The sequence below is a fragment of the Fusarium fujikuroi genome, chromosome FFUJ_chr03 (assembly GCF_900079805.1).
Source record: "Fusarium fujikuroi IMI 58289 draft genome, chromosome FFUJ_chr03".
Classification (NCBI taxonomy): Eukaryota; Fungi; Ascomycota; class Sordariomycetes; order Hypocreales; family Nectriaceae; genus Fusarium; species Fusarium fujikuroi.
The window spans coordinates 3,653,810-3,675,537 of record NC_036624.1 but is presented as its reverse complement, the minus strand read 5'-3'; the positions used below and the strand labels follow the sequence as shown (position 1 = coordinate 3,675,537).

The 21,728-nt window shown below is 49.7% G+C and overlaps 5 protein-coding genes; 3 read left to right on the top strand and 2 right to left on the bottom strand.

Annotated features, from left to right (window-relative positions):
• Window positions 1-1,303: 1,303 nt before the first annotated feature.
• On the top strand, window positions 1,304-4,881 carry FFUJ_03229 (related to bromodomain and PHD finger-containing protein; the record flags this gene model as incomplete). XM_023575053.1 has 3 exons in its annotated part: window positions 1,304-2,752; window positions 2,804-3,831; window positions 3,882-4,881. 3 exons carry the CDS (start codon window positions 1,304-1,306, stop codon window positions 4,879-4,881), a joined length of 3,477 nt encoding a protein of 1,158 aa, XP_023428300.1.
• Window positions 4,882-8,551: 3,670 nt separating this feature from the next.
• On the top strand, window positions 8,552-9,765 carry FFUJ_03228 (probable serine/threonine protein phosphatase PP1; the record flags this gene model as incomplete). XM_023575052.1 has 4 exons in its annotated part: window positions 8,552-8,731; window positions 8,846-9,247; window positions 9,318-9,617; window positions 9,673-9,765. The coding sequence occupies 4 exons, from the start codon at window positions 8,552-8,554 to the stop codon at window positions 9,763-9,765; spliced, it is 975 nt and encodes a 324-aa protein (XP_023428299.1).
• Window positions 9,766-10,812: 1,047 nt separating this feature from the next.
• FFUJ_03227 (related to selenoprotein domain protein) lies at window positions 10,813-11,281 on the bottom strand (the record flags this gene model as incomplete). XM_023575050.1 has 2 exons in its annotated part: window positions 10,813-11,121; window positions 11,192-11,281. 2 exons carry the CDS (start codon window positions 11,279-11,281, stop codon window positions 10,813-10,815), a joined length of 399 nt encoding a protein of 132 aa, XP_023428298.1.
• Window positions 11,282-12,870: 1,589 nt separating this feature from the next.
• FFUJ_03226 (probable G protein gamma subunit) lies at window positions 12,871-13,206 on the bottom strand (the record flags this gene model as incomplete). XM_023575049.1 has 2 exons in its annotated part: window positions 12,871-12,991; window positions 13,046-13,206. The coding sequence occupies 2 exons, from the start codon at window positions 13,204-13,206 to the stop codon at window positions 12,871-12,873; spliced, it is 282 nt and encodes a 93-aa protein (XP_023428297.1).
• A 3,925-nt stretch (window positions 13,207-17,131) lies between these two features.
• On the top strand, window positions 17,132-20,487 carry FFUJ_03225 (related to translation initiation factor eIF-3; the record flags this gene model as incomplete). XM_023575048.1 has 3 exons in its annotated part: window positions 17,132-17,134; window positions 17,258-17,521; window positions 17,584-20,487. 3 exons carry the CDS (start codon window positions 17,132-17,134, stop codon window positions 20,485-20,487), a joined length of 3,171 nt encoding a protein of 1,056 aa, XP_023428838.1.
• Between the last annotated feature and the right edge of the window lie 1,241 nt (window positions 20,488-21,728).

Genomic DNA, 21,728 nt, shown 5'->3' with positions numbered 1-21,728 from the left:
GGTCGGTAGATCTGAGGCCATCGTGAATATGGATAAGCTCTCATGCACCTCAAAAGTCAGAGTAGTCCTCTGGGTGCGCTCAAATCAAGCTTTGCATTGCTATCGGCGATGTATATTTGGTGATATGAATGTTGCCAGGCGATGAATATTGTTCTCGACAGTTAGGCATCTTGCAATCCTTTGACAGCCGATCATGAATGATAGATACTGCCATTGCATTGCATGTTAAGGAAAAGGCGGTAATGAGCTGTTGCACTGTCGACCCAATTCGCTTACACAGGCGTCAAAGTGTCAACAAGAGTGGGCATAAGGGGAGCGGAGCATATGATAGGATCTCAAATTAGACCCTGGGCAGATCTCTAGATCTTGTTTCGGCATTTGCTTCCATGATTTGCGGAGCCAAGAAGTCTTATTCAAAGTCCTTCATTGCCATTGGAGTCACTAACAAGTCCCTGGTCGGGTGGGCGCAAGAGAGAGACAAAGCACTACCAACTGATGATTGATCCCTTGGGAAAGTTCTCAAGCAAATCATTGCAGGTATAGACAAGCTCAGGATCAGATGACATATGCTCATCATAAGGTCAGGCAGGAGATTACGGATAGTCTGGCCAAGTAAAGTAGTTATGTTTCAAGCGCCAGCAAGCAATGGTGATCTGCGAACTAGGGAAACCGATCTTGGCATTACTTGTAGTAGACAACAGGGACTTTTTTCCTTGGGGAGATCCTACGTCACTGGACGACAGCAATGCCAGGAACAATAAGTCATGTCAGATCTGATCAAGCAATCCCATCAAAATGCTAGATCTGCTTCCCCACGTTGCAGATGCGGCCCATGAGCTTAAGCCAGAAAGAGACAAACTGGCAGATGAGCTGCATAAACCAGTAACACTGCTGAAACATACTGAAAGTTTAATCCGAGCAACTCGCCGCTGGTATTGCCCGAAAAGTATCTTGGAGTCTGGTGACCTTTTTATGTCAGCCTTAACCCTGAACGCCGCTGACTAAAAGGGGACCGTGCACGCCAACTTCACGCGTTCCTTGCCCGAGGCAGAACATCACCTCCTCTGCCGTCGCGAATTCCATCATCTTGTTCACCGAACAAGTCTTGCTTTGATCATCAACCTTACGGGAATAATAAAGAAAGCTCTTCTGGTGTGTATGGCGCCTTTCAAATGATTGGTGATTTCGCCAAGCTTCGGACCGAGCCTGCGCGCCACCTCCCCCTTGACGCGATTATCCATCTCAAGCTTGCGCCAGCGACGCTCCGATCTTCGAGTTTACATCGCCGTTAGTTTCGCTCAAGATGGCTCCGGCATCTCCGACTCCCAGGCGACCCGTTACCGGAAGACGTCGAGGTCGCCCTCCGGGTTCGACCAATGCTGCTCGTGCTGCAAGAGCAGCCCTCGCGGCAGCCTCCGCAACTGAACCACCACCGAAACGACGTCGATATATTCCAGGAGGGGCCGGTGGCGGTGGTCGCTTCGCTGATGCTGACTTGCTAACCACGCCGAATACCACTGGGCCTCCAACAGTCTCGAGGTCAAGAGCAGCTGCGCGCGAGGCCATCAATGGCCCTTCTCCATCCATAATGCCTCGGCGAGAAAGAGGCGCTCGCACGCGCGCTGCTGGCAATGATGGCTTGGAGGAAATGCAGTGGGGTTCAGCTGCGGCTATGGCAACTGCTGTGAAGCAGGCTGAAGACTACAAGCCCCGCGAGGAACGCAGCTGGGAGGACTTCCACCCTAACCTAGATATTGATGCTACATTCATGATCCTGCGATCTGAACAGGTTGATGGCATACCCCAAGAACAACCTGATTCATCAGTGGTTCAGGCATTCGGAACACCCTTGGACGAAACCCGAACCCCATCGAGACAACCAAACCCCGCATCAACTGGAAACACACCAAATCCTCAAGGTCGCTCAGACTCCAATGCCGCCGATGTTCTTGGTGAAACACCTTTACGGCGCCCTCGTCGACCGACCCGAGATGTGGTCAGCTTTTACAGCAGCAAGCCTCTGGACTTTCTCTCAACACCGAAAACACCTAAAATTCTACCCATTCAGAACCAGACACCGAAAGAGAAGTTGGATCTTAAACTACCGTCATATCGTAAAACCAACAGCATTGAATTATATGAGAGCAAAACTTTTGGCCAGGCTCGCTTTGTCGACAAGTCAATGAGTAATGTTGGCTATCAGGAGAGTGATCACTACCTGCGCCCGGAGCAAGCTTTAATCAAATCTTCTGATCTTACCATGGAAGATGATGCAGAATTGACCGATGCTGCTATGGCAGCATCTGACGGGCCGGTCCACCGTACCCGAATCGGTCGTGTCGAATATGATATGGATGAACAAGACGATATTTGGCTTGGGCGATACAATACTCACCGCAAGCAAAACGACGTTCCAGCTATCACCCGAGAAATTTTCGAAATTACTATGACAAAGATCGAAAAGGAGTGGCATGTGCTTGAGAAGAGAATTCCAAAACCCAACCCGAAGCCTCCACAAACACATCGCCCACGATCAAGCTCTGCCGCCGCTGTAAATGGTGAGCCGCAAGGTGGTGAAGAGCCTGACTCAAAATGCGCCATTTGCGACGACGGCGACTGCGAAAACACCAATGCGATTGTATTCTGCGATGGCTGTAACCTTGCAGTTCATCAAGAATGTTATGGTGTCCCATTTATCCCAGAAGGCCAGTGGCTCTGCCGCAAATGCCAGCTCTGTGGGCCTTCGGTTCCTGTAAGTCTAGCTCAGAACATTTTCTCGAGTTGCCGTACTGACCCTACGCAGACGTGTATCTTTTGCCCAAATACCGATGGTGCATTCAAGCAAACGAATTCCTCCAAGTGGGCACATCTGCTTTGCGCTATGTGGATTCCTGAGGTTTCCTTGGGCAATCACACGTTCATGGAACCAGTCATGGACGTGGAAAAGGTGCCGAAAAGCCGGTGGAAATTGACGTGCTACATTTGTCGACAGCGAATGGGCGCCTGCATACAGTGCGGAAACAAGAACTGCTATCAAGCATTTCATGTCACTTGTGCGCGGAGATCCCGGCTGTTTCTTAAGATGAAGACTAGCCAGGGTGCTCTCGCTGTGTTGGATGGCGGCATGGTACTCAAGGCCTTTTGTGACAAGCATTGCCCGCCTGACTATGTGCAAGAGCATAGTGTTCAACAGGCCACAAAGGCAGCTAAGAAATTCTATAAGAGAACCATGAGGAATCGTATCTGGGCTGATAACACCGCTGTTGCGAATGCTATTGCAGAGCAGCAGCGCAATGCCCTTTCAGAAAAGCCGTCGGATGAAACACAGGTTACTGGGACAAAGTCTGCAGCCGTTGGTGACAAAAAGAGAGGCCAGAATCCGAAAAACGTCTGGAAAACTCCTGCAGGGGCACCTATTATACCGCAGGCCGTGTTTGAAGTTGTAGACGCTTCGATCCAAAGATTCGCATTACCCAAACGAAAGGAGTTCCTGAGCCAGGCATGTCGCTACTGGACCCTGAAGCGTGAGAACCGTCGAGGAGCGGCACTTCTAAAGCGCCTGCAGCTTCAGATGGAGTCCTTTTCCTCGATGGAACTTACGCGACGTGACTTCGCAGCTATGGGACCGAGCGGAAAGATCAGGCTTGCTAGACGCATTGAATTCGCCGAGAATTTGATTATTGAGCTTGAGCAGCTCAAAGATCTTGCAGCCGAGCTTGTGGAACGGGAGCAGATCAAGGTTGCCGCGTGTGAACTTGAACAAGAATTTGTGGATGAGTGTTATTTCCCTGTCGCAAAACTTCTCAACCCTGCTGTTGACAGGGCAATATCGTAAGTGCATGTATTGGTCCGCTGATCTTGACTTGGACTAATTGTTTCAGACTTGATAAAGATCTCTTCAAGGACGGTCTTGACAAGCTTCAAAGCCGCGTTAATGCCCGCTTTTATGTGACAGTAATGTCCTTCGCGTTAGATCTTTGCGATGTAATCAGTACTGGCATTTCTACAGCACCGCCTGAGTCATCTACGGTTGCAACTCAAACTGAAGTTGTCGATGCATCACTTGCTAAAACCACTTTCTCGGATATACGAGAACGCCGAAAATTGGGAAAACGCATATTGAAGGCTGTTCAGCCACACCTTGAGACAGCCTTACGGATCGAGTCGGAGATCTCCCAAAAGCCTTTCGAGGGCTTGAAGAAGGAGCTGGAGAATATTATTGACAGAAGCGTAGACATCCGACCACTGACTGCGACGAGCCAAGATAAACCAACTGACCTCAGTGATGAAGCCAACGACACTATTATGGTTGATGCCGAGCTTCAAATTACCGTTAAGGCCAGTTCCACTGAGGGTGGAGATGCGATGGATACTACTTCTGATAATGGAAACATTGAGGTCAGCACCAATATTGATGTCGATACATCTGATCTCGCAGAGGCAGGTGCCGTCGGAAAACACGAATCTCTCCCCAACACTATCAACTCATCCAATACACCCCCCGACACAGATGGTTATGTGTCGAAGCCTCAGCCGGCACAATCGGGGCCTCCCACACCGCCACAATCTAACGGCAGTCTTGGATTGGAACCCGCGGATCCTCTCACAGACGGAGGGATACTTTGGTACCTCAAGGGTCATGACCCCAAGGGAACATCCGTTCTCGAGGAGCGGTGGGCCGGGAGAGATGCCATACGCATGCTCAGCGAGGACCTTACAGATTTAGATGACGAAGAGTTCAAAGGCTTGGGTATGGATGTTGACCACGCTGCAGCATCTGCCACAGTTGAGGCAGATGTGCAGGAGGAGGTAGAACCCGCGGGCGGTAAGACCAGAGCGAGTAAAGCAAAGAAGCGGAGGACATCAACAAGGAGAAGATGATCTTCAACGTATAGGCATATACCAAGCAAACGCTCACCACAACTGGCGCATTTAGCTTGCTTGCCATTTTTGTCATGCGGGTTCATTTCAGAGAGTATACAGGGCCATACAGATGCACTAATGAGCTTGGCGTTCTAGGGAAGGATGGGAATCAAGTATTACAGGGTTAATACTTTTGAGAAGGAATTTATGGGATGGAAAAGGCGTTGGCGAAGGATTCCCAGATGGATTATGGGAATGAACAGACTTAGCTCAACGATGGATTGCGGCTTGAGAATGTGTACGGTTAGTGGGATACGATACAAATGTATAAAATTAATGATCGTGGGATCTGACCCGAATAGTATGATCATGGGGCATAGTTTCATCGAATACCGAGTCCAATAATATCTCGACCATGCTTTGACTGTTCCATGATGGCCTCTATGGAACCCCTTACCATCAAGAGAAACCTGGAGTGGATATATTGAACTCTGTGACATGATTCGATCATGATATGATGGAGTACATCTGTCATGATGGTGGAAAGCATTATCTTATAACTCTCCTTGGTGGCAGTCTGTGATGTCACGTGAATTAAGGCCTGGATGTATGATGTAGCCACACTCGTCCATTCGTTTGCTTGCATCACCGTTTGTATTTGTACACCGGCTCCTGCGCGTCCTAGCGGGGCACGCGTACTGACGCAATAGACGAGAGAGAAATGAACGGTCGGTGAGTGATTTGAGGTCATTTTCTTCACATGAAGGAGCTTGGTAGCACAAAGATAGGTGTCTCGTTGTCTTTTCTGATATCTGGCTCGTCTCATCATTAAACAATAAAGCTGTTAGCCGACATGCTCATCGAGCTTACGTGGGATGAAATGGTTAAATGGGAGCATCCAATGCTTCTTTTCACTCCCGGATGGAGCTGAGCTTAGCTTAGCTCTGCAGAGGTAGTTCTCTGTGAGCACCAGGTTCTTGATTTTTGGTTGGTGTTTTTCGATCCTCCATGCAAAAACCTAGAAATGGATCAGCATCATGCAGAAGAACAAGCACATGTGCCGTTGTGTGTTGCCTTGGGCATGAGTGGCAAGTTTCTTGCATGCGCAACTGAGAGATCCCATGGGGTTCATGGAGGAGTTGTTGAAGAGTGAATGAGGCTACTTTTGTGAAGTCTGAAGTCGGAGAGTGAGCTCTGCCGTAACCGTTGTCAACAGGAATGAAACGAGTGGATGTTACGTACTCGATCGCAATACGACTTTGCGGGCCTGTCTATCTTTGTATGTATCATATCCTGGTATTAAAGGAACCCCTGTCCTCGATGCGCTTCATGTCGAACGAATCAGCTTCTCACATCGGCAACCTACACACGCGACAAGGTCTTCCTCATTCGTATGTATTTTGGGTGGATGAACTAATAAGGAAAGAGACTCTCTTCTCCGGGACTTGGGAACCGATGCTAATAAGAGAGCCGAGAGAGGCTGGGCCAGATGAAACTGATGTTTGCTTAACTTGGGCTCTATTACTTGGTACTTAGTCTTAAGCGCCGACGAATCCTGTCGCTAAAGCTGTGCAGGAGCCTCTCGAGTCGAGACGCCCCCTTTTTTACTTCCTAGTGACAAGAGAGGACCAAGTTTCCCCTGGCGAAGCTGGCTTGTCAGAAAAAATCAAGGTTTTTGTTTAGTAGTTAGGGCTTCTTAAGACGCGATATGAGGTGAGGGTATCCATACCTGGGCACCCAACGGGCAGCAAGCGAATGAGACTTACAGCGACAAGGAAATGAGACGGTGATTTGAGCCAAGCAAGCGAGACAAGAAACAAAGTCACCCAGGCCGACAAGAAGCAAATGAAGATGGGGGCTCCGAAATGTCAAGATGAGTTACGTTCCAGTCTCTATTGTTGTGTGGGTAAGCACAGATGCTATGTAGACAGGCACTGGATCAATGAGAAAAGCCAAGATTCTGTCTCTGTCCATAGGTACCTCCCGCCAGGTCGCACTGAGGCACGAACAGGTGAGATCCAATGCAATTTATAGCGGCTTCCCACTAAAAATATAGCTACCCTCAGCAGCCCCATCCCCGGAGTGCCACTGAGAGCCAGCTCCCCGAGTCTCGTACTTGTCCCAGCTCCATCCATTCCAGGTCCACATCCGGGCCCTGTGCTAGCGTTTTTCCAGACCAGGGCAGGTACCGTTTAGTGTAGGCAGCCCAAAGCCCAAGCGTCCCGGCCGGGTCAGCTCTGTTTGGTGGTTGTGACGAGTCCACCTTCTCAGTGACTGAGCGAGTGTGAAAGCCCAGGAAAAATTGGAAAACTTCCCCCCCTTCCGTTCCCTCAGGTCAGAGAGGATAAACTTCAACCCTTCAACTCAACCCGACGACGACCGAGACGAAGACTCTATTCACGTGTTAGCCACATCGCCAACACTCTCTGCGAACATATTACAAACCGCTCGTCTCTGTGAAGAGCTGCTTTGCTTGTTACTTGATCCGCCATTTCCCTTTGGCCCCAGACGACGACTGACGAACCACCGTGTTCCGTCCCTGAACTCCAAGTTCCCTGATCGCGCCCACTTTGGCTGCCCCAACAGACCAGACGACGATAACATCAATAAATAAAAAAGGCGAAGAGAACATCGTTTCTCATATCTCAAAGAAAATCATCATCAAAGTCGACGATACAGAGGCCCTTTACTGCACTCTGCTTGTATACCCTACAAAGGCGACGAAGCGTCACATATTTGTCGACGCAATATTTACTCTTGCTTGACCAGAAGACGAGGATAGCAAAAACTCGCTCGCGCTGACGGTGTTTTTTGTCTCTCCCCTTCTGGCTTCTAGCATCTTGCTCGCCCCTCATTTTCTGACGCCCTGTACCTACCTGTCTCTTTCTGGTACAGCTATCAACAACCAAAGTCGGTGGCCCACTGCGGCAACCACGACGACGACTGTTTTCTCCCCATATCCAACGTGATCTGATTGCTTCTTTTTTGCAATTCAATATCGAACGACGACACAATTTGCTATTGCTGATCAACTTGCTCTTCTGCGCTTTCGATCTTTCGAAACGCAAAATCCTCCAATCGCTCGCTCCATTAGAGACGTGATCCCTTCACGGGTAAGTTACCATTTGGCGTTGGTACTGGTGTGCGCCCCATTCAATTCATTGCTCGCTCGCTCGCGCCGCGCCGTCTGTCTCCCCTCTTGTTCCCCTCCCGTACCCATTTCGCGCTCACAGCCCTCTCTTCATGCTTGTTCGGCTGCTTCCCCTCCAATTTTTCTAGACTTCTCGTTTCGTTGTTCCACCATCGCAACGCAACGCAACTCACCCGCAAACCAAACCAAAGCAACCTAACCCAAACTTGTCTTTTACCTCATATTTATCCATCCATTCATCGTCAAATTTTCACCCTCTTGTCGGTCGCGGCGTTTGCGAGTTTGGACACATTTTTCTTCGGCTTTTCTCTTTTTTCACGTCTCTTTTTTATTGCCTTGAATCTTCTTGCTTCCCGGTTTCACCGGCTGACTCGGCCAGGTTTTGTGAAGTGTATCTATCTGGTATCATATTTCGGTCGACAAAGTTACCCCCGCAGTTGTTCTGATTAGCGATCTTGTCTGCCGCCTTCCTCCTCCCCCACGCGACCCTCCCTTAACTCTACTGCGGGCACCCTCTCGCCAGCAAATTCTCTCAAAATGGCAGACCAACACGAGGTCGATCTCGACTCTATAATCGACAGGCTACTCGAGGTACGAGGCAGCCGACCTGGCAAGCAAGTTCAGCTACTTGAGGCCGAGATCCGTTATCTCTGTACCAAGGCTCGTGAGATCTTCATCTCTCAGCCCATCCTCCTCGAACTCGAGGCTCCAATTAAGGTATGATCATTCGTGCTGCTTCGGTTTGAGAATTGGTGCTCGATACGGGCACTTCTGCCCTGGGTCTTGAGCAGTCAAGAAAACCCATTTGCTGACTTGCCCGTGTTCTGATAGATCTGCGGTGATATCCACGGACAGTACTACGATCTCCTCCGACTCTTCGAGTACGGTGGCTTCCCTCCCGAGGCCAACTACCTCTTCCTCGGTGACTACGTCGACCGAGGTAAGCAGTCTCTTGAGACTATTTGCTTGCTCCTTGCCTACAAGATCAAGTACCCCGAAAACTTCTTCATCCTCCGAGGTAATCACGAGTGCGCCTCTATCAACCGAATCTATGGCTTCTACGACGAGTGCAAGCGTCGCTACAACATCAAGCTTTGGAAGACCTTCACCGATTGCTTCAACTGCCTTCCTATCGCCGCTATCATCGACGAGAAGATTTTTACCATGCACGGTGGCCTCAGCCCTGACCTCAACTCTATGGAGCAAATTCGCCGTGTCATGCGACCTACTGATGTGAGTAGCCTGGACTGCGCAAGATGGAGACGCAGGTTGCTCCGAGTGAGAGATACTGACAGATCTCTAGATCCCTGACTGCGGTCTTCTTTGCGATCTCTTGTGGTCTGATCCAGATAAGGATATTACTGGCTGGAGCGAAAACGACCGTGGTGTCTCATTCACATTCGGTCCCGATGTTGTCTCGCGCTTCCTGCAGAAACATGATATGGACCTGATCTGCCGAGCTCATCAGGTTGTTGAGGACGGCTATGAATTCTTCTCCAAGCGCCAGCTGGTCACGCTATTCAGTGCGCCCAACTACTGTGGTGAATTTGACAACGCTGGTGCGATGATGAGTGTTGACGAGAGCTTGCTGTGTTCTTTTCAGGTGAGATTTGACAATGCTTACTATGGTACAAACATGCTGATTATGTTTTTACTAGATCTTGAAACCCGCTGAAAAGAAGCAAAAGTATGTTCCAACCACTCTTGGCAGCACTAGCTCGCCAATCAACTCCCCTTGCAAGAATATTTGAAGAATTTATACCAACAATGTGCTTTCAACAGGTTCGGCCGACGTTAAACGATCATCTCACCTCGACTAAGGTGAAAGACAATCGCGACGAAGAACGAACGACCCGACTCGGGACTTGTCTCGATCGAAGTGCACCCCCAATCTCCGCCGTCTCGCAGCTAGCCTTGCCACCGTTGGTGGCAGGGAATGTTGGTCCACTGGGAGGGTGACGGAACTTAAGAGGCGCCGGACGCGACGCTGACTTTTGCGAAACCCGAATCGTCTCTAATGCCTATATGCGAACTTGATAACGACAAACGGCTGTTTCTTAGCTCCACACACAGATAAAACATTGACAAAACTGTTTTTTTGAGTTGCACACGCGCACATGCAGTTCTCGGATTCCATGCACACATGATCCACGGGACAGACGATATTGCTATGTCTGCTATACGTAGGCTGCCCCGTGGACATACGCAGTTCGAGAGGCTGGCATTCTCTCACTTGATTTCTTGTGATGCCAAGGATAAGATAATTCATCCACTGCTAATCTGTCTGGCTGGGAGCGTTTTCTTTTGCGGTCATGTTGCATTTCATGGACGAGCTTTGTGTGGTCTTATTCGTTGCTCGAGAGCGACCTCTGTATACGTTTTGTGGTTTTAGATGGGTTTAGGAAGAGTGGGCAGGGGGGTAAAGCGTTGCTTAATTCTGGCAAGGGATAGCGAAGGTAGTGTAAGAGGAGAGGAATAAGTTGCTAGAGCGAACAGTAGTTGCTGTACGAATTGTGACGAAGATCGTGTCGTAGTATTTTTGCGTGAGTAATGAATGTGGTTAATAGTGCTCGGAACTCGAGATACATCAAAGGTGAGGATATGAAATTACAAGAATAATAATCTCCTCGGACAACGACCACATAGGCGTATAAGCTTAACTATAGCTATTTACACCTACATAGGGAAGATTCTCCTTGGACAGCAAGCGGCGGTATCAATATGAATGCCGCACGTGAAAGCATTCGTTAAACCTGCCATAGGCCAGCCAGGTCATGACCGCAGATGCTTGAGAAACGCTACTGGCAATCTTCGCATTTCTCCGTCTCAGCTGGCTTGTCTTTCGCTGCCTCCTCCTTCTTCCCATGATCCCTATCAACATGGCCTAAATCTCTTCCAGGTTCAATGACATCTCTCACCCTCCTCTTGAGCTCCTTCGTCTCAGGAAAGCCCCCATCTTCACGTCGATCCCAGAGGGTCTCTGTAGAAGAAATGTCTGCACCAGGGGCTTGATGCGTGATGGTCACGATGAAAGTCCCGCCTGTAGATGGTTGAAGAGCGACCTCCCCGAGGCCTGTTGAGAATGTGGAGAGGAGTTCTTGAGCATACTGAGATGTGTGAGCTTCTCGTCACATGCTAACATAGGTAGCTAGCAGGCTGTGAATTCGGTCAACTTACATAGGCAGCTCGTAACATCCATTTACACTGCGTACAAAACTGGATAGAAACGCGGGGAAGAGGCGTTTGCGTCGACGCCTGGCTTGTCATATTTTTTCTGGCCGTCTCTCAGTTGCTGGTTTTGCTATGCTATGCTATGCAGTCGTTTCCGGGAACGTCGTGGTCTATTCTTGGCTTGGCCGGGCTGGACTTTTGAGTTTTTAAACTCTGGGGCGCTGAGGGTTCAGAGCTTGAGGTGAGTTTGGCAACGAAATCTTTCCACTAAGGTGACCTTATCTTTGAGGTTTGAAGGGAACAATGGAGACAGTAAAAGTACGGGAATTTTGTCCTAATGGCTTGAGATGCCTAAGATCGACTGATAATTGGTAGTATAGGCTACTATACTGTATGAGGGGATATTCTTCGCCCCTCCAGCTACAGCTAGGTAATATGAGTGCCCAGTCATATCTGTATATGTAAGCCCCGCGGTCGAGAACGCCTTAATTCGACCCAGGTGATCCACTTTGTGATATCTGCTTAGGTACTCCCATGATGTACTGTGGAGTACGTAGAGCGTGACATGCTGAGGAAGAGAGTTGATTTTGCCTGGAGACCTTGACATAAGATGTGATAGATTGCTGATACAGCTTAGAAGCGTAAATCGCAGTGCTTGTTATGGCGTAGCCAAAGTGAGAATATAACGATATTTAAGATCTGCTCCCGGTCAGTACGTTATCTAACACTTGTAGAATCCTAAGTACCTCTACTACCTAACAAAAAGGTAACAAGAATTGCCCGGGTCGGATCGGATGGGCGTAAAGTTGAGTCCTGAAGACGTCAGAGTCTGCACTATGTGAAATAGCGATTTATCCTCGGGACAGAGATGGTTAAGTGAAAGTCATGACTTGCAAAAACCGAGTATAAACACTATTGAGACTCGTATCTCAAAGTCTCAAGATCAACAGGTCCAAGGATTGAAGTCGTCAAATCATAGATAAAAAAGTATATTTGCTTGGGGAACGTACACGACATTGGATGGAAATGACACCAAGATGATAACAGAAAAGTGATAATAAAAAGGGGAATTATTACATTCGCACAAGAGCCCGATCCATAAACCGTTTCCTAAGACCCAGACTCAGACCCAGACTCGTCCTAGTGGTGCTTCAACCTCTCCCCTTATCGTTGGTCTCATAGCAACATCCATATCTCTTCCAGCAGGAAGAAAGACAGACGTGCGAAGACAGAAATATTAAATCGCTGTAGTCCAATCCAGCCTCTTCATCTCATCAACCATGGCTCCATTACTCGCGCTGTTGGCTTTTGTGACCCGCTCAAATGGTATGGTATCTTGGGTATCTTGATCTGGGTCCATCTGGTACAGCTAGATCTTGTGTATGGGCTTTCTCCCTCTTTCTCGCGCTTCGCGTCGCTTCGTCAATAGCGCAAGTCGTTCCTGGTAGCTTCCCAAGTAGCCGTCGTGGTAGTGCTAGCAAGCGCTTCGGTATCCAGGGCCTAATTCGCCTCCATCATCCGAGTATCCTATACTCAGGATCTCCTGGGCTTACTCCCCTTAAATGCGTCACAAACATATCAAACCCGACTGCGGTTCACCCCCTAATCGCTGAATCATTGCCGACATTGCGTAATTTTTGATTTTGGTAACCAGTAATAAGGAAAAATTATTATCACGGGTGGCATTACATGACCACACAGCAGCCGCCAGATTGTTGCGGCGCGTACGGGTCCTCGCCCTTGGGAACAGCGCCCCAGACGGAGGGGACCATGTAGTCCCGAGTGCCATTGCAGTAGGCAATGATGCTATTACGATATTAGTTACTGACGCGTTGGGTGGGATCAACACGATCAACTCACCTCTTTGATGCTGTGCTGACGGGAATGCGCTCTCGCTCAAGATCCTCGCGTAGACGATTGTTGAGCTCGGTTAGTCGTCGGAGCTTGAGATCGGCCATCGACTGCTTGTTCTTCTTGATTTGCGAAGGGTCGCCAACATCGCGAGAAGTGTACTGAGGCATCTTGGAACGGGGTGCCGAGGTGGGCGAGTGAGAGCGGTTTTGGAGGGAGAGTCACGGCAGTGAGGCGCGCGAATAGGTCGAGAACTGTTTATCTTCAATGTTAGCGTGGTGTTGGAGTGACATCGTTGAGTTCGAAGTGCAATCGAGGCATCGCAAGATAGGCAAAAGACGGATCAGAAAAGGTCGGCGAATCGCGCCAATCGAGTTTGTCTCGGGCAAATGTCATCGCAATCGGAATAAATGAGTCCAAAGGAACATCGTCCATCACTTGATTGATTCTGCCGATGCCCATTTCCATGTTGTAGCACCTATATGCAATTGTTGCTTGCCCCTGGTTGATGGCGACGAGGATATAATCACTAATAGGATATGACTTACGGAGCGTCGGACTCGAGTCAATAAATGACAGTCGGAGCTTGCGAAGCGGTTCAGTACGCAGACAAGAATGAGAGAATCGACGGTCGGGAGTGTATTCGGAAGTGATGATGGTTGGAACGGGTGTGTGAAGGAGAAGAGAAAAAGGGTCCGTCGTGAGAGGTCAGGGAAAGTGGAAGTGCAAGTGCAAGTGGAAAGGAAGGTAAGGTTTGGTGAAGTTGGTGGCAGAGAGCAGAGCAGGAGCGAGAATGTGATGGGAAGGACCTGGCCTGGGGGCATGGTAGGGGGGGAAACTGCACTGTAGTGGAAACCCTCGAGCTAGGTAGGTACGACGGTACGGCCTACCTAACCCAAAGCCAGCAGCAGGTCCAAGTTGCGGGAAACACCAGCACCAGCATTAGGACAAGCTGGGTTTAGATCGCATAGTGGAGCCACTTTTTCGCGAAAATGAACCACTGAGTGCTCGATAACTCTTTGCGCGTCTGGGGACATCCTTAGGCGGATTCGCTTGGTGGCTCGTGCACTAGAAGCTGTGGCTCCTCCTTCTGTTCCTGTGCTGCGGGAGCCCTGACATTGAAATTGGGGGGTAGGGGATAGCTGCTGGGGGCCCCCGTTGACGGACCTTAGACCTTGCTAGGGGCTGATGTGATGATCAACGGGATAAGGAGACGAGACATTATCTTCAGAACGCTGGATGGAGCCAATTGATTCAGAAAGGAACATGTCAACAGCTGATCTCTACAGTATCAAAATTGGCTTTGAGTTCCAACCTTCCAACCTTCCGTCGAAAACAGCGAGTTCAGCCCAGCCCTTGATCTGCCTGATGTGGTATGCTCATAGCTAACGAGTTAATTATGTATGCTCCTCTTATTGCAGCAGACAAGCATCCATGGCAAAAAGGACTTTCAGTTGAGCCATAGAACGCTTGTGGTTGGCTTTGGTGGGGCCTGCGGAACCGTATTTGGCCCCGAAGCCATCTTAGCTGCAAAGCTACAGGCACTTGATATTGCCTTTTCAAATTATGAGGGGAGGAACCTGAATCAACAACCCTCCAAGCCAAGAAGCCAGAGCGAGTGAGGGAACCTCGTCAATCTCCTCGATTTTTGTTGATAGGGGAGGTTGAGTGACATTGACTTCCAACCTCTTGCGTCAATACATACTACTACGTAGTACCTATGGTTAAGTACTTACCTAAGTACCTTGGGCTTTCTACCAGGTCTTCCATGAGATCATCCAAAGCCACCAAGGACGGATTTTGTCAAACTTTGGTCAATCGTTAAAAGCGGGAAGATCTGCCACCAGAACGCGAGAGTTGAAAGCAATACGCCATTCATCTCAACAATGGGGCAGAGAGGAAACCATGGTGATCAAGTCCAAGCTCGAAAGCACAGGTCCAGGTACGGAAACATTGCCCAAGCTCGCTCGTTCTTGGTCACCCAAAAGCTCCCGTCGTCTCGTCTCGGCTGCTCGCAAGCTGTAGAACCGAATACCACTACAAAGGCTTGCGACACCACGTAGTTTTAATGTGCACAGATTTTGTGAGCCCCTTCCTCGAAGCGTCCCTGCTCTCAAGTTTCCGTGGAGTTCGAGACGCTCAGAGTCTCTGTTCCTGCTACTGTCGCTTCCCGCTCTCGGAACGCTGCAGCAGTGGCCCTGCATACATAAAGGGGTTCCTCTTCCTGGGCTGAGAGAAACGGTTGATTCTTGAGTCCTTTATACAGGTTACAGCCATCCAAGAAGTGGAAAATAAGAGCAAGCGCATTAAACAGAAATGATATGTTGCCTTCAAGATACTAACAATAGCGACACACGTTGAGTTGTTTATTTATAATTTCTGTGTTTTATTAAATTATTAATTCTTTTAGTATAGCATGGTCTACTACGGAGTAATGAAGCCAGGACTCTGCTAAGAGGAACCAACGAGATCCACCAATGCTGCTAGTCATTAAGATGAGACTCTGCAAATGGTTTGGGTAACGGCGCAGCAGTCACGATACCTTGCTTTCTCTCTGGGTTGCAGCCTCAAAAAGGGCTGCGTAGCTCTGTACGAAGTTGTTTTCTGTTTCGGATTGTTGTGAATTGTAGCATTGAAGCTGGAGCTTACGATAGCCTTGAATGCTCACCAGAGGGTGAAACAATTCTGCATCAAGAGTGTACTTCGCCTTCTAGCTTCTACAATTCTGGCACAGAGAGTAATTGCCTCGACGAGTCCTCATCCAATGCCCCTGGCTCTCTATTCCTCATGTCCAGCACCAACCAAATTCCGCTTGTGGGCTGATAATTGCAAGTTGTGCAACTCTCCTATTGACATGGTTCGAGCCTGGTGCGTCGGCATTTTTTCCCATACGATCCCCGGCTCAGGTACCTGATTTTAGTACCCCTGACCAGATTGCCATCCCATCTGTTCGTTATGTGCATCCGTACTGTTTGATGACTTCCGAGATGTCAGAACTCGTGAAACGAATGATCAACGCCATCCAGCTGGGACCGACTGACGCCATTCGCAAGGATTTATACGGATCGGGGTCTTGTAATCTATGTCCGAAAAACAAGAATCTCGGCTTTCTATAGGAACGATGTTCATTCATGCCGGCCCTGCAAGCCGCTGGAGGAGCGTTGAGGATATTTTGCTATTTTGCACATAGTCTCAATCGGAGTAACTGTTCTCTTTTGATTTGCTTGTGAAATGAAACCACGAACACGATCCGATCCGAACCTTCTTATCAAGAAGCTTGAACACAATTTATCACTTCAGCTACTATGTTTGGATGTTTGGATGTCCGGTGTCAAATGCATTCAAGCCCCAATGGGATCTCCAGTTTGCAAAGGACACAAGACATGTAACTTTCTCGTAATCCTCTGGATGACTGGCTGTCTGACTGCTACTATCAATTAAGTCAGACAGCAAGATGGGTCTCGAAAAATCTCTCACATATATCTCTATCATACTCCAAAGTTTATCACTTTGAGGCGATGGCCTTCTCAAACTCGATAACTCATAACTGGCAGATTATCAGCTAGTACACCAATCTCTCATCACTGTCAATGTCAAAGGGCTGCGAATAAACCCTTCATTCAGTCGAGTCTGCTAACTGTATAGCAAGGTTAAACCTCCAACTATTTGTCCTCAGATTTCAACAGATCTCTAAGAAGTCACGTCTTATCATGGCCTATTCAAACAAGGTAACCAGAAATAACACTGCACGCTCTGTTCGACTACAGCGATGAGTGTCATTTGTAACTTACCTCGGCCAGTTCAAGTTCTGGCTTGATTCCTAGTCAACCAACGAAAGAATGTATGTGGCTGACATCGTGCACGGCCACTGAACTTAGGTACCGCCACACAACAGCTGATGTAAGCCGTGAGATAGCCCCTCCTAACCGTAGCGGCCACACACGAAAATCGAAAAATTCAACCTACGTCGTCGCAACACCATCACGAGTGCCGGTCGAATACCTCAGCGCACCTCCCCACCGGCTGATCGATCTCGGATCATCATAAATAAATCTCCTCTCTTAGTCAAGTCATATACAGAGGAGGTTGCCCAGCATGGTACGTGGAATACTTGCCTTTCTTTGTCCCGGTTGTCGTGAACCCGAGCCCTATCTCTATTCGAACTTTACCCCTCCTCCACAATAAATCCGCCTTCGATGTTAACTTGAAGTCTTTTGATAGCCTCCTCCGCCGCACCAAAAGCCCGAGAATGTTCTCAAAAGGGCTCACGAACTCATCGGAGTCGGCCAGGCTCCCGCCGCCTTGACTCTGCTCCATGAGCATATCACCAACAAGCGCTCCCGAAATGTCCCAATTATGTCGCTGGAGCCTGTGATGCTCCTCCTCGTCGAGCTTTCTGTCGAACAGAAGAAGGGCAAGCTTGCCAAGGACGCCCTTTACCAATACAAGAATATTTCCCAGAACACAAATATTGCTACCATCGAGGTGCGTACATTATAACAAAGTCGATGCTGTTGAGATTTCCGATATTAATATATACATCACAGCTGGTCCTTAAGAAGTTCATTGAGCTCGCGGTTGAGAAGGTTACTGCCGCCCAGCAAAAGGCCGACGAAGTTCAGGAGAGCATTGACGCTACTGCCGGCACCTCCAACATCGACGATCTCGAGGCCACCGAGACCCCGGAGTCCATACTCCTTGCCACCGTCTCCGGTGAGCAGTCCCGAGACCGTACCGACCGGGCTATCGTCACTCCTTGGCTCAAGTTCCTCTGGGAGGCCTACCGAACTGTCCTCGACATTCTCCGAAACAATGCTCGTCTCGAGATCCTCTACCAGAGCACCGCCACCCAGGCATTTGACTTTTGTCTCAAGTACACTCGCAAGACCGAGTTCCGTCGCCTCTGCGAGCTCCTCCGAAACCATGTGCAGACCGCTGCCAAGTACTCCTCTCAGATGCACGCCATCAATCTGAGCGACCCCGACACTCTCCAGCGACACCTTGAGACACGTTTCCAGCAGCTCAATGTCGCGGTAGAGCTCGAGCTCTGGCAGGAGGCTTTCCGAAGTGTCGAGGATGTTCACACTCTCCTTAGCCTCAGCAAGCGACCTCCCAAGAATGTCATGATGGCCAACTACTACGAGAAGCTTACCCGGATTTTCCTTGTTGGCGAGAACTACCTCTTCCACGCTGCGGCTTGGTCGCGATACTACACTCTTCTCCGCCAGTCCTCTGTCCTGGTTGCCACTGGCCAGGGCAAGAAGGCTGACAATCCCCCTGCCTCCGATGCTGAGCTTCAGAAGGCCGCCTCTTTCGTTGTACTATCCGCCCTTGCCATCCCTGTCATCAGCACATCCCGATCTCGAGGTGCCATGGTTGACTTCGACGAGGCCAGAAAGAACAAGAACTCTCGTTTGACTCACCTCCTTGGAATGTCTCAAGCCCCTACTCGTGCCAGACTGTTCCGGGATGCTCTCTCAAAGTCCCTTCTTCAGCGCGCTCGCCCTGAAATTCGGGAGCTTTACGAGATCCTTGAGGTCGACTTCCACCCTCTGTCCATTTGCCAAAAGATCTCTCCTATCCTGACCAAGATTGGCGCCGATTCTGAGATGGAGAAATACATTCTTCCCCTGCAGCAGGTCATCCTTACCCGTCTGTTCCAGCAGCTTTCCCAGGTCTACGAAACCGTCGACCTGTCTTTCGTCGAGAGCCTGGCTCAATTCCCGGAGCCCTACCAGGTCACCCGTGGAACTATCGAGAAATTCATCATGAATGGTAATAAGAAGGGTGATCTTTCTGTCCGCATGGCCCATGCCACAGGGGTTCTGAGCTTCGATAACGATGTCTTCTCATCCTCCAAGGCTAGCCACGGCGGGTCCTCTGCTGGTTCTGCAGAGTCTGAGACCGGTACCGTCCAGCGTCTTCAGAGCACTCCCTCTGAGATTGTCCGCTCCCAGCTTACCCGCCTCGCCAAGTCTCTCTTCACCACCTGCCATTACGTTGACCCCGGCTTCAACAAGGGGCGCCTCGAGGCTCGTGAGGCTGCTCTCGCTCGCGCCAAGGCTGGCGCTGAGGAGGAGCATCTGGCCATTCTTTCACGAAAGGACCTTATCCAGAAGCGCAAGGAGGTTGCTTCTGAGATCCAAGCCAAGAAGGAGAAGGAGAATGCCCGCCAGAAGAGACTTCGTGAGCAAGCCCTTCAAGAAGCTGAGGATCTTCGTCTCGCCAATGAGCAAAAGGAGCGCGAGGCCAAGCGCCTCAAGGCTGAACGCGACCGAGTTCGCAAGGAGGAACTCAAGAAGCAGATCGCCGATCTCAAAATTGGCGACAAGGCTATCGATATTGATCTGGAGGATCTCGACAACCTTGACAGCAACCGCCTACGCGCAATGAAGCTGGCTCAGCTCGAGCGTGAAAAGAATGATGTCAACGAGCGTCTCCGCATCACTGGCAAGCGCCTCGATCATCTTGAACGTGCTTTCCGTAAGGAGGAAGCCAAGAAACTACACGAGGACTATGCCAAGCAAATTGAGCAGGACCGCAAGATCTATGAGACTGTCAAGGCTCAAACCCTCAAGGATGCTGAGCAGAAACACAAGGAGAGTGTTGAACTCAAACACCGACTTAGTCGACTGGTGCCTCAGTACGAGGAGTTCCGTGACTCCCTGCATGAACGCCGTCGTGATGAGTTCGAGAAGCGCCGTCGCGACGCTGAGCGTGAGCTTGAGAAGCAGATCGCGCAGCGCAAGAAGGAGGTCCGAGACCGACGTCTTCGTGAGAAGCGTGAGCGCGAGGAGAAAGAGCGTGAGCTACGTGAGGCTGAAGAGCGCGCTGCTCGCGACAAGGAGGAGCAGCGCATTCGGGATGAAGCTCGTAAGGAAGAGCTTGCCAAGCTCAAAGAGCAGCGGGAGAAGGAACGTCAAGAGATGCTGGAGAAGGCTGCCCTGCAACAGCGACGCGAAGAAGAAGCACTGGCTCGTCGCAAGGCGGAGAAGGCCCAAGGGGCTGGTGGCTTCTCTCGTGGACCAGAGCGCACAGATTCGTCCGAGGGCCGAAGACCACCTGTCTTTGGTGCCGGCAAATGGCGAGAACGTGAGACGGCCAACCGTGACGCTGGTGATGCTCCTCCTTCTCGAGCACCTCCTGCCCAGAGGTCTGATTCCAACGACCGACCTTCTGCTGGTGGTCCTCCCAAGCTTAATCTCACTGGTGGCAAGCCCAGCTGGCGAGAGCGTGAGGCTGCAAAGCAAGCCGCTGGTGGCGGAGCTGATGCTGGATCTTCCGCCCCTCCCCCTCGCTTTGCGCCCCGGGCTGGTGCGCCACCTATGGACCGAAGCGGCTCCGGCCGTGCTGAGGAGGATCGAAAGCAGTCTCCCGCTCCTCCTGCGGAATCCCTGCCTGCTTCACGAACAGCCGGCAAGTGGGTTCCTCCTCACATGAGGAACAAATAAGAGATACAGACAGTGGGGAGAGATCGCAGTCGGGCATGCATAGTTTGCGATTCAGGCGTTCAGGATTTGGTTTCTTGTTCTCCGTAGCATGGAAGGAAAAGTAGTAGTAGTATGAATCAATTCAAGACTAAGCGCATACGAGCACCATGTTACAACCGTTTGTTCAACAGTCAAGCTCATTGGTTATCTGAGGGACAGGATAGATCATGAGGTAGACGAATGATGACTTCTTACAACTTGAACAAGCAATCAGGTGCCACAGCCTTTCTAGGCCTGCTGTTTATTAGTTTGCATTCCTCGTGCCTGGACGCTGGATGAATTTTATCGATAGTCAACGTGGCTGTCAAGTTTGAAAAGTTAACTAGCGTAGCAGACGGCCTTCTATCCTGCCCAGTGAGTCACTGTTTCGTCATATGGCATTCTGTCATTTGATGCCGGTTTTTGTCGGCTTGCAAAGTCCGCTATGTAAAATATATGCTTTATTCACGAGTCAGTTGAGGGGCGGGTATCTATTGCCTGAGAGGGTAGGATTCGGTTAGACGATTAGGACTGGAAGGACTTACTTGCAACAGAAACATGATATGAGTATGCTTCTAAAGTCATGAAATGTCATCGATCGGTGAGCTTGAATCCGCTCTACCCGATCGGATGACTGAGTCTCGAACTGAGTTTGGTTCCTGGATCGTCGGGATCGTTTAGTAAATCCCAACGGTTGGTTCTGAAACTGCAGTGCCAGGATCGAGACCAGTCCTCTCTAACAGGTCAGAAGTTTCACTGATGGAGGCTTGTTTTGAACGTGATCAGAAAAGTTTATACGAGGTGCAGACGGTAGTGGTGCTCTCATGAGGCGTCAGACTGTTTGCCAATGGAAGAAAGTCGAATGTTCATCACGAGTTGTGGGTGTGATCGAATAAACTCAAGAACCTTCGGTAACGTTGGATGCCAATACTCACCCTAACCTATTACCCAATCTCTTTAAATACACTCTTATTTGCAGTCTTAATGTCCTGGGTTCTGCGTTTGTCACCCAGGTTGTTGGTTGATGATACCTGTTAGTACCTTAGTTTAAGGTAGTCGTGTCAGTGATGATCACGTGCAAACGAACTAGCATCTGGAGCAACTAACTTCAACTTTACCATTGAGGACAACTTTTTCCGTACGATACCAGACACAAATGATTTTTTTCTTCTGCTTTTCCTGTGACTGGAAAATTGATGGTATGTTCAGTCCTCTCGTGGCTG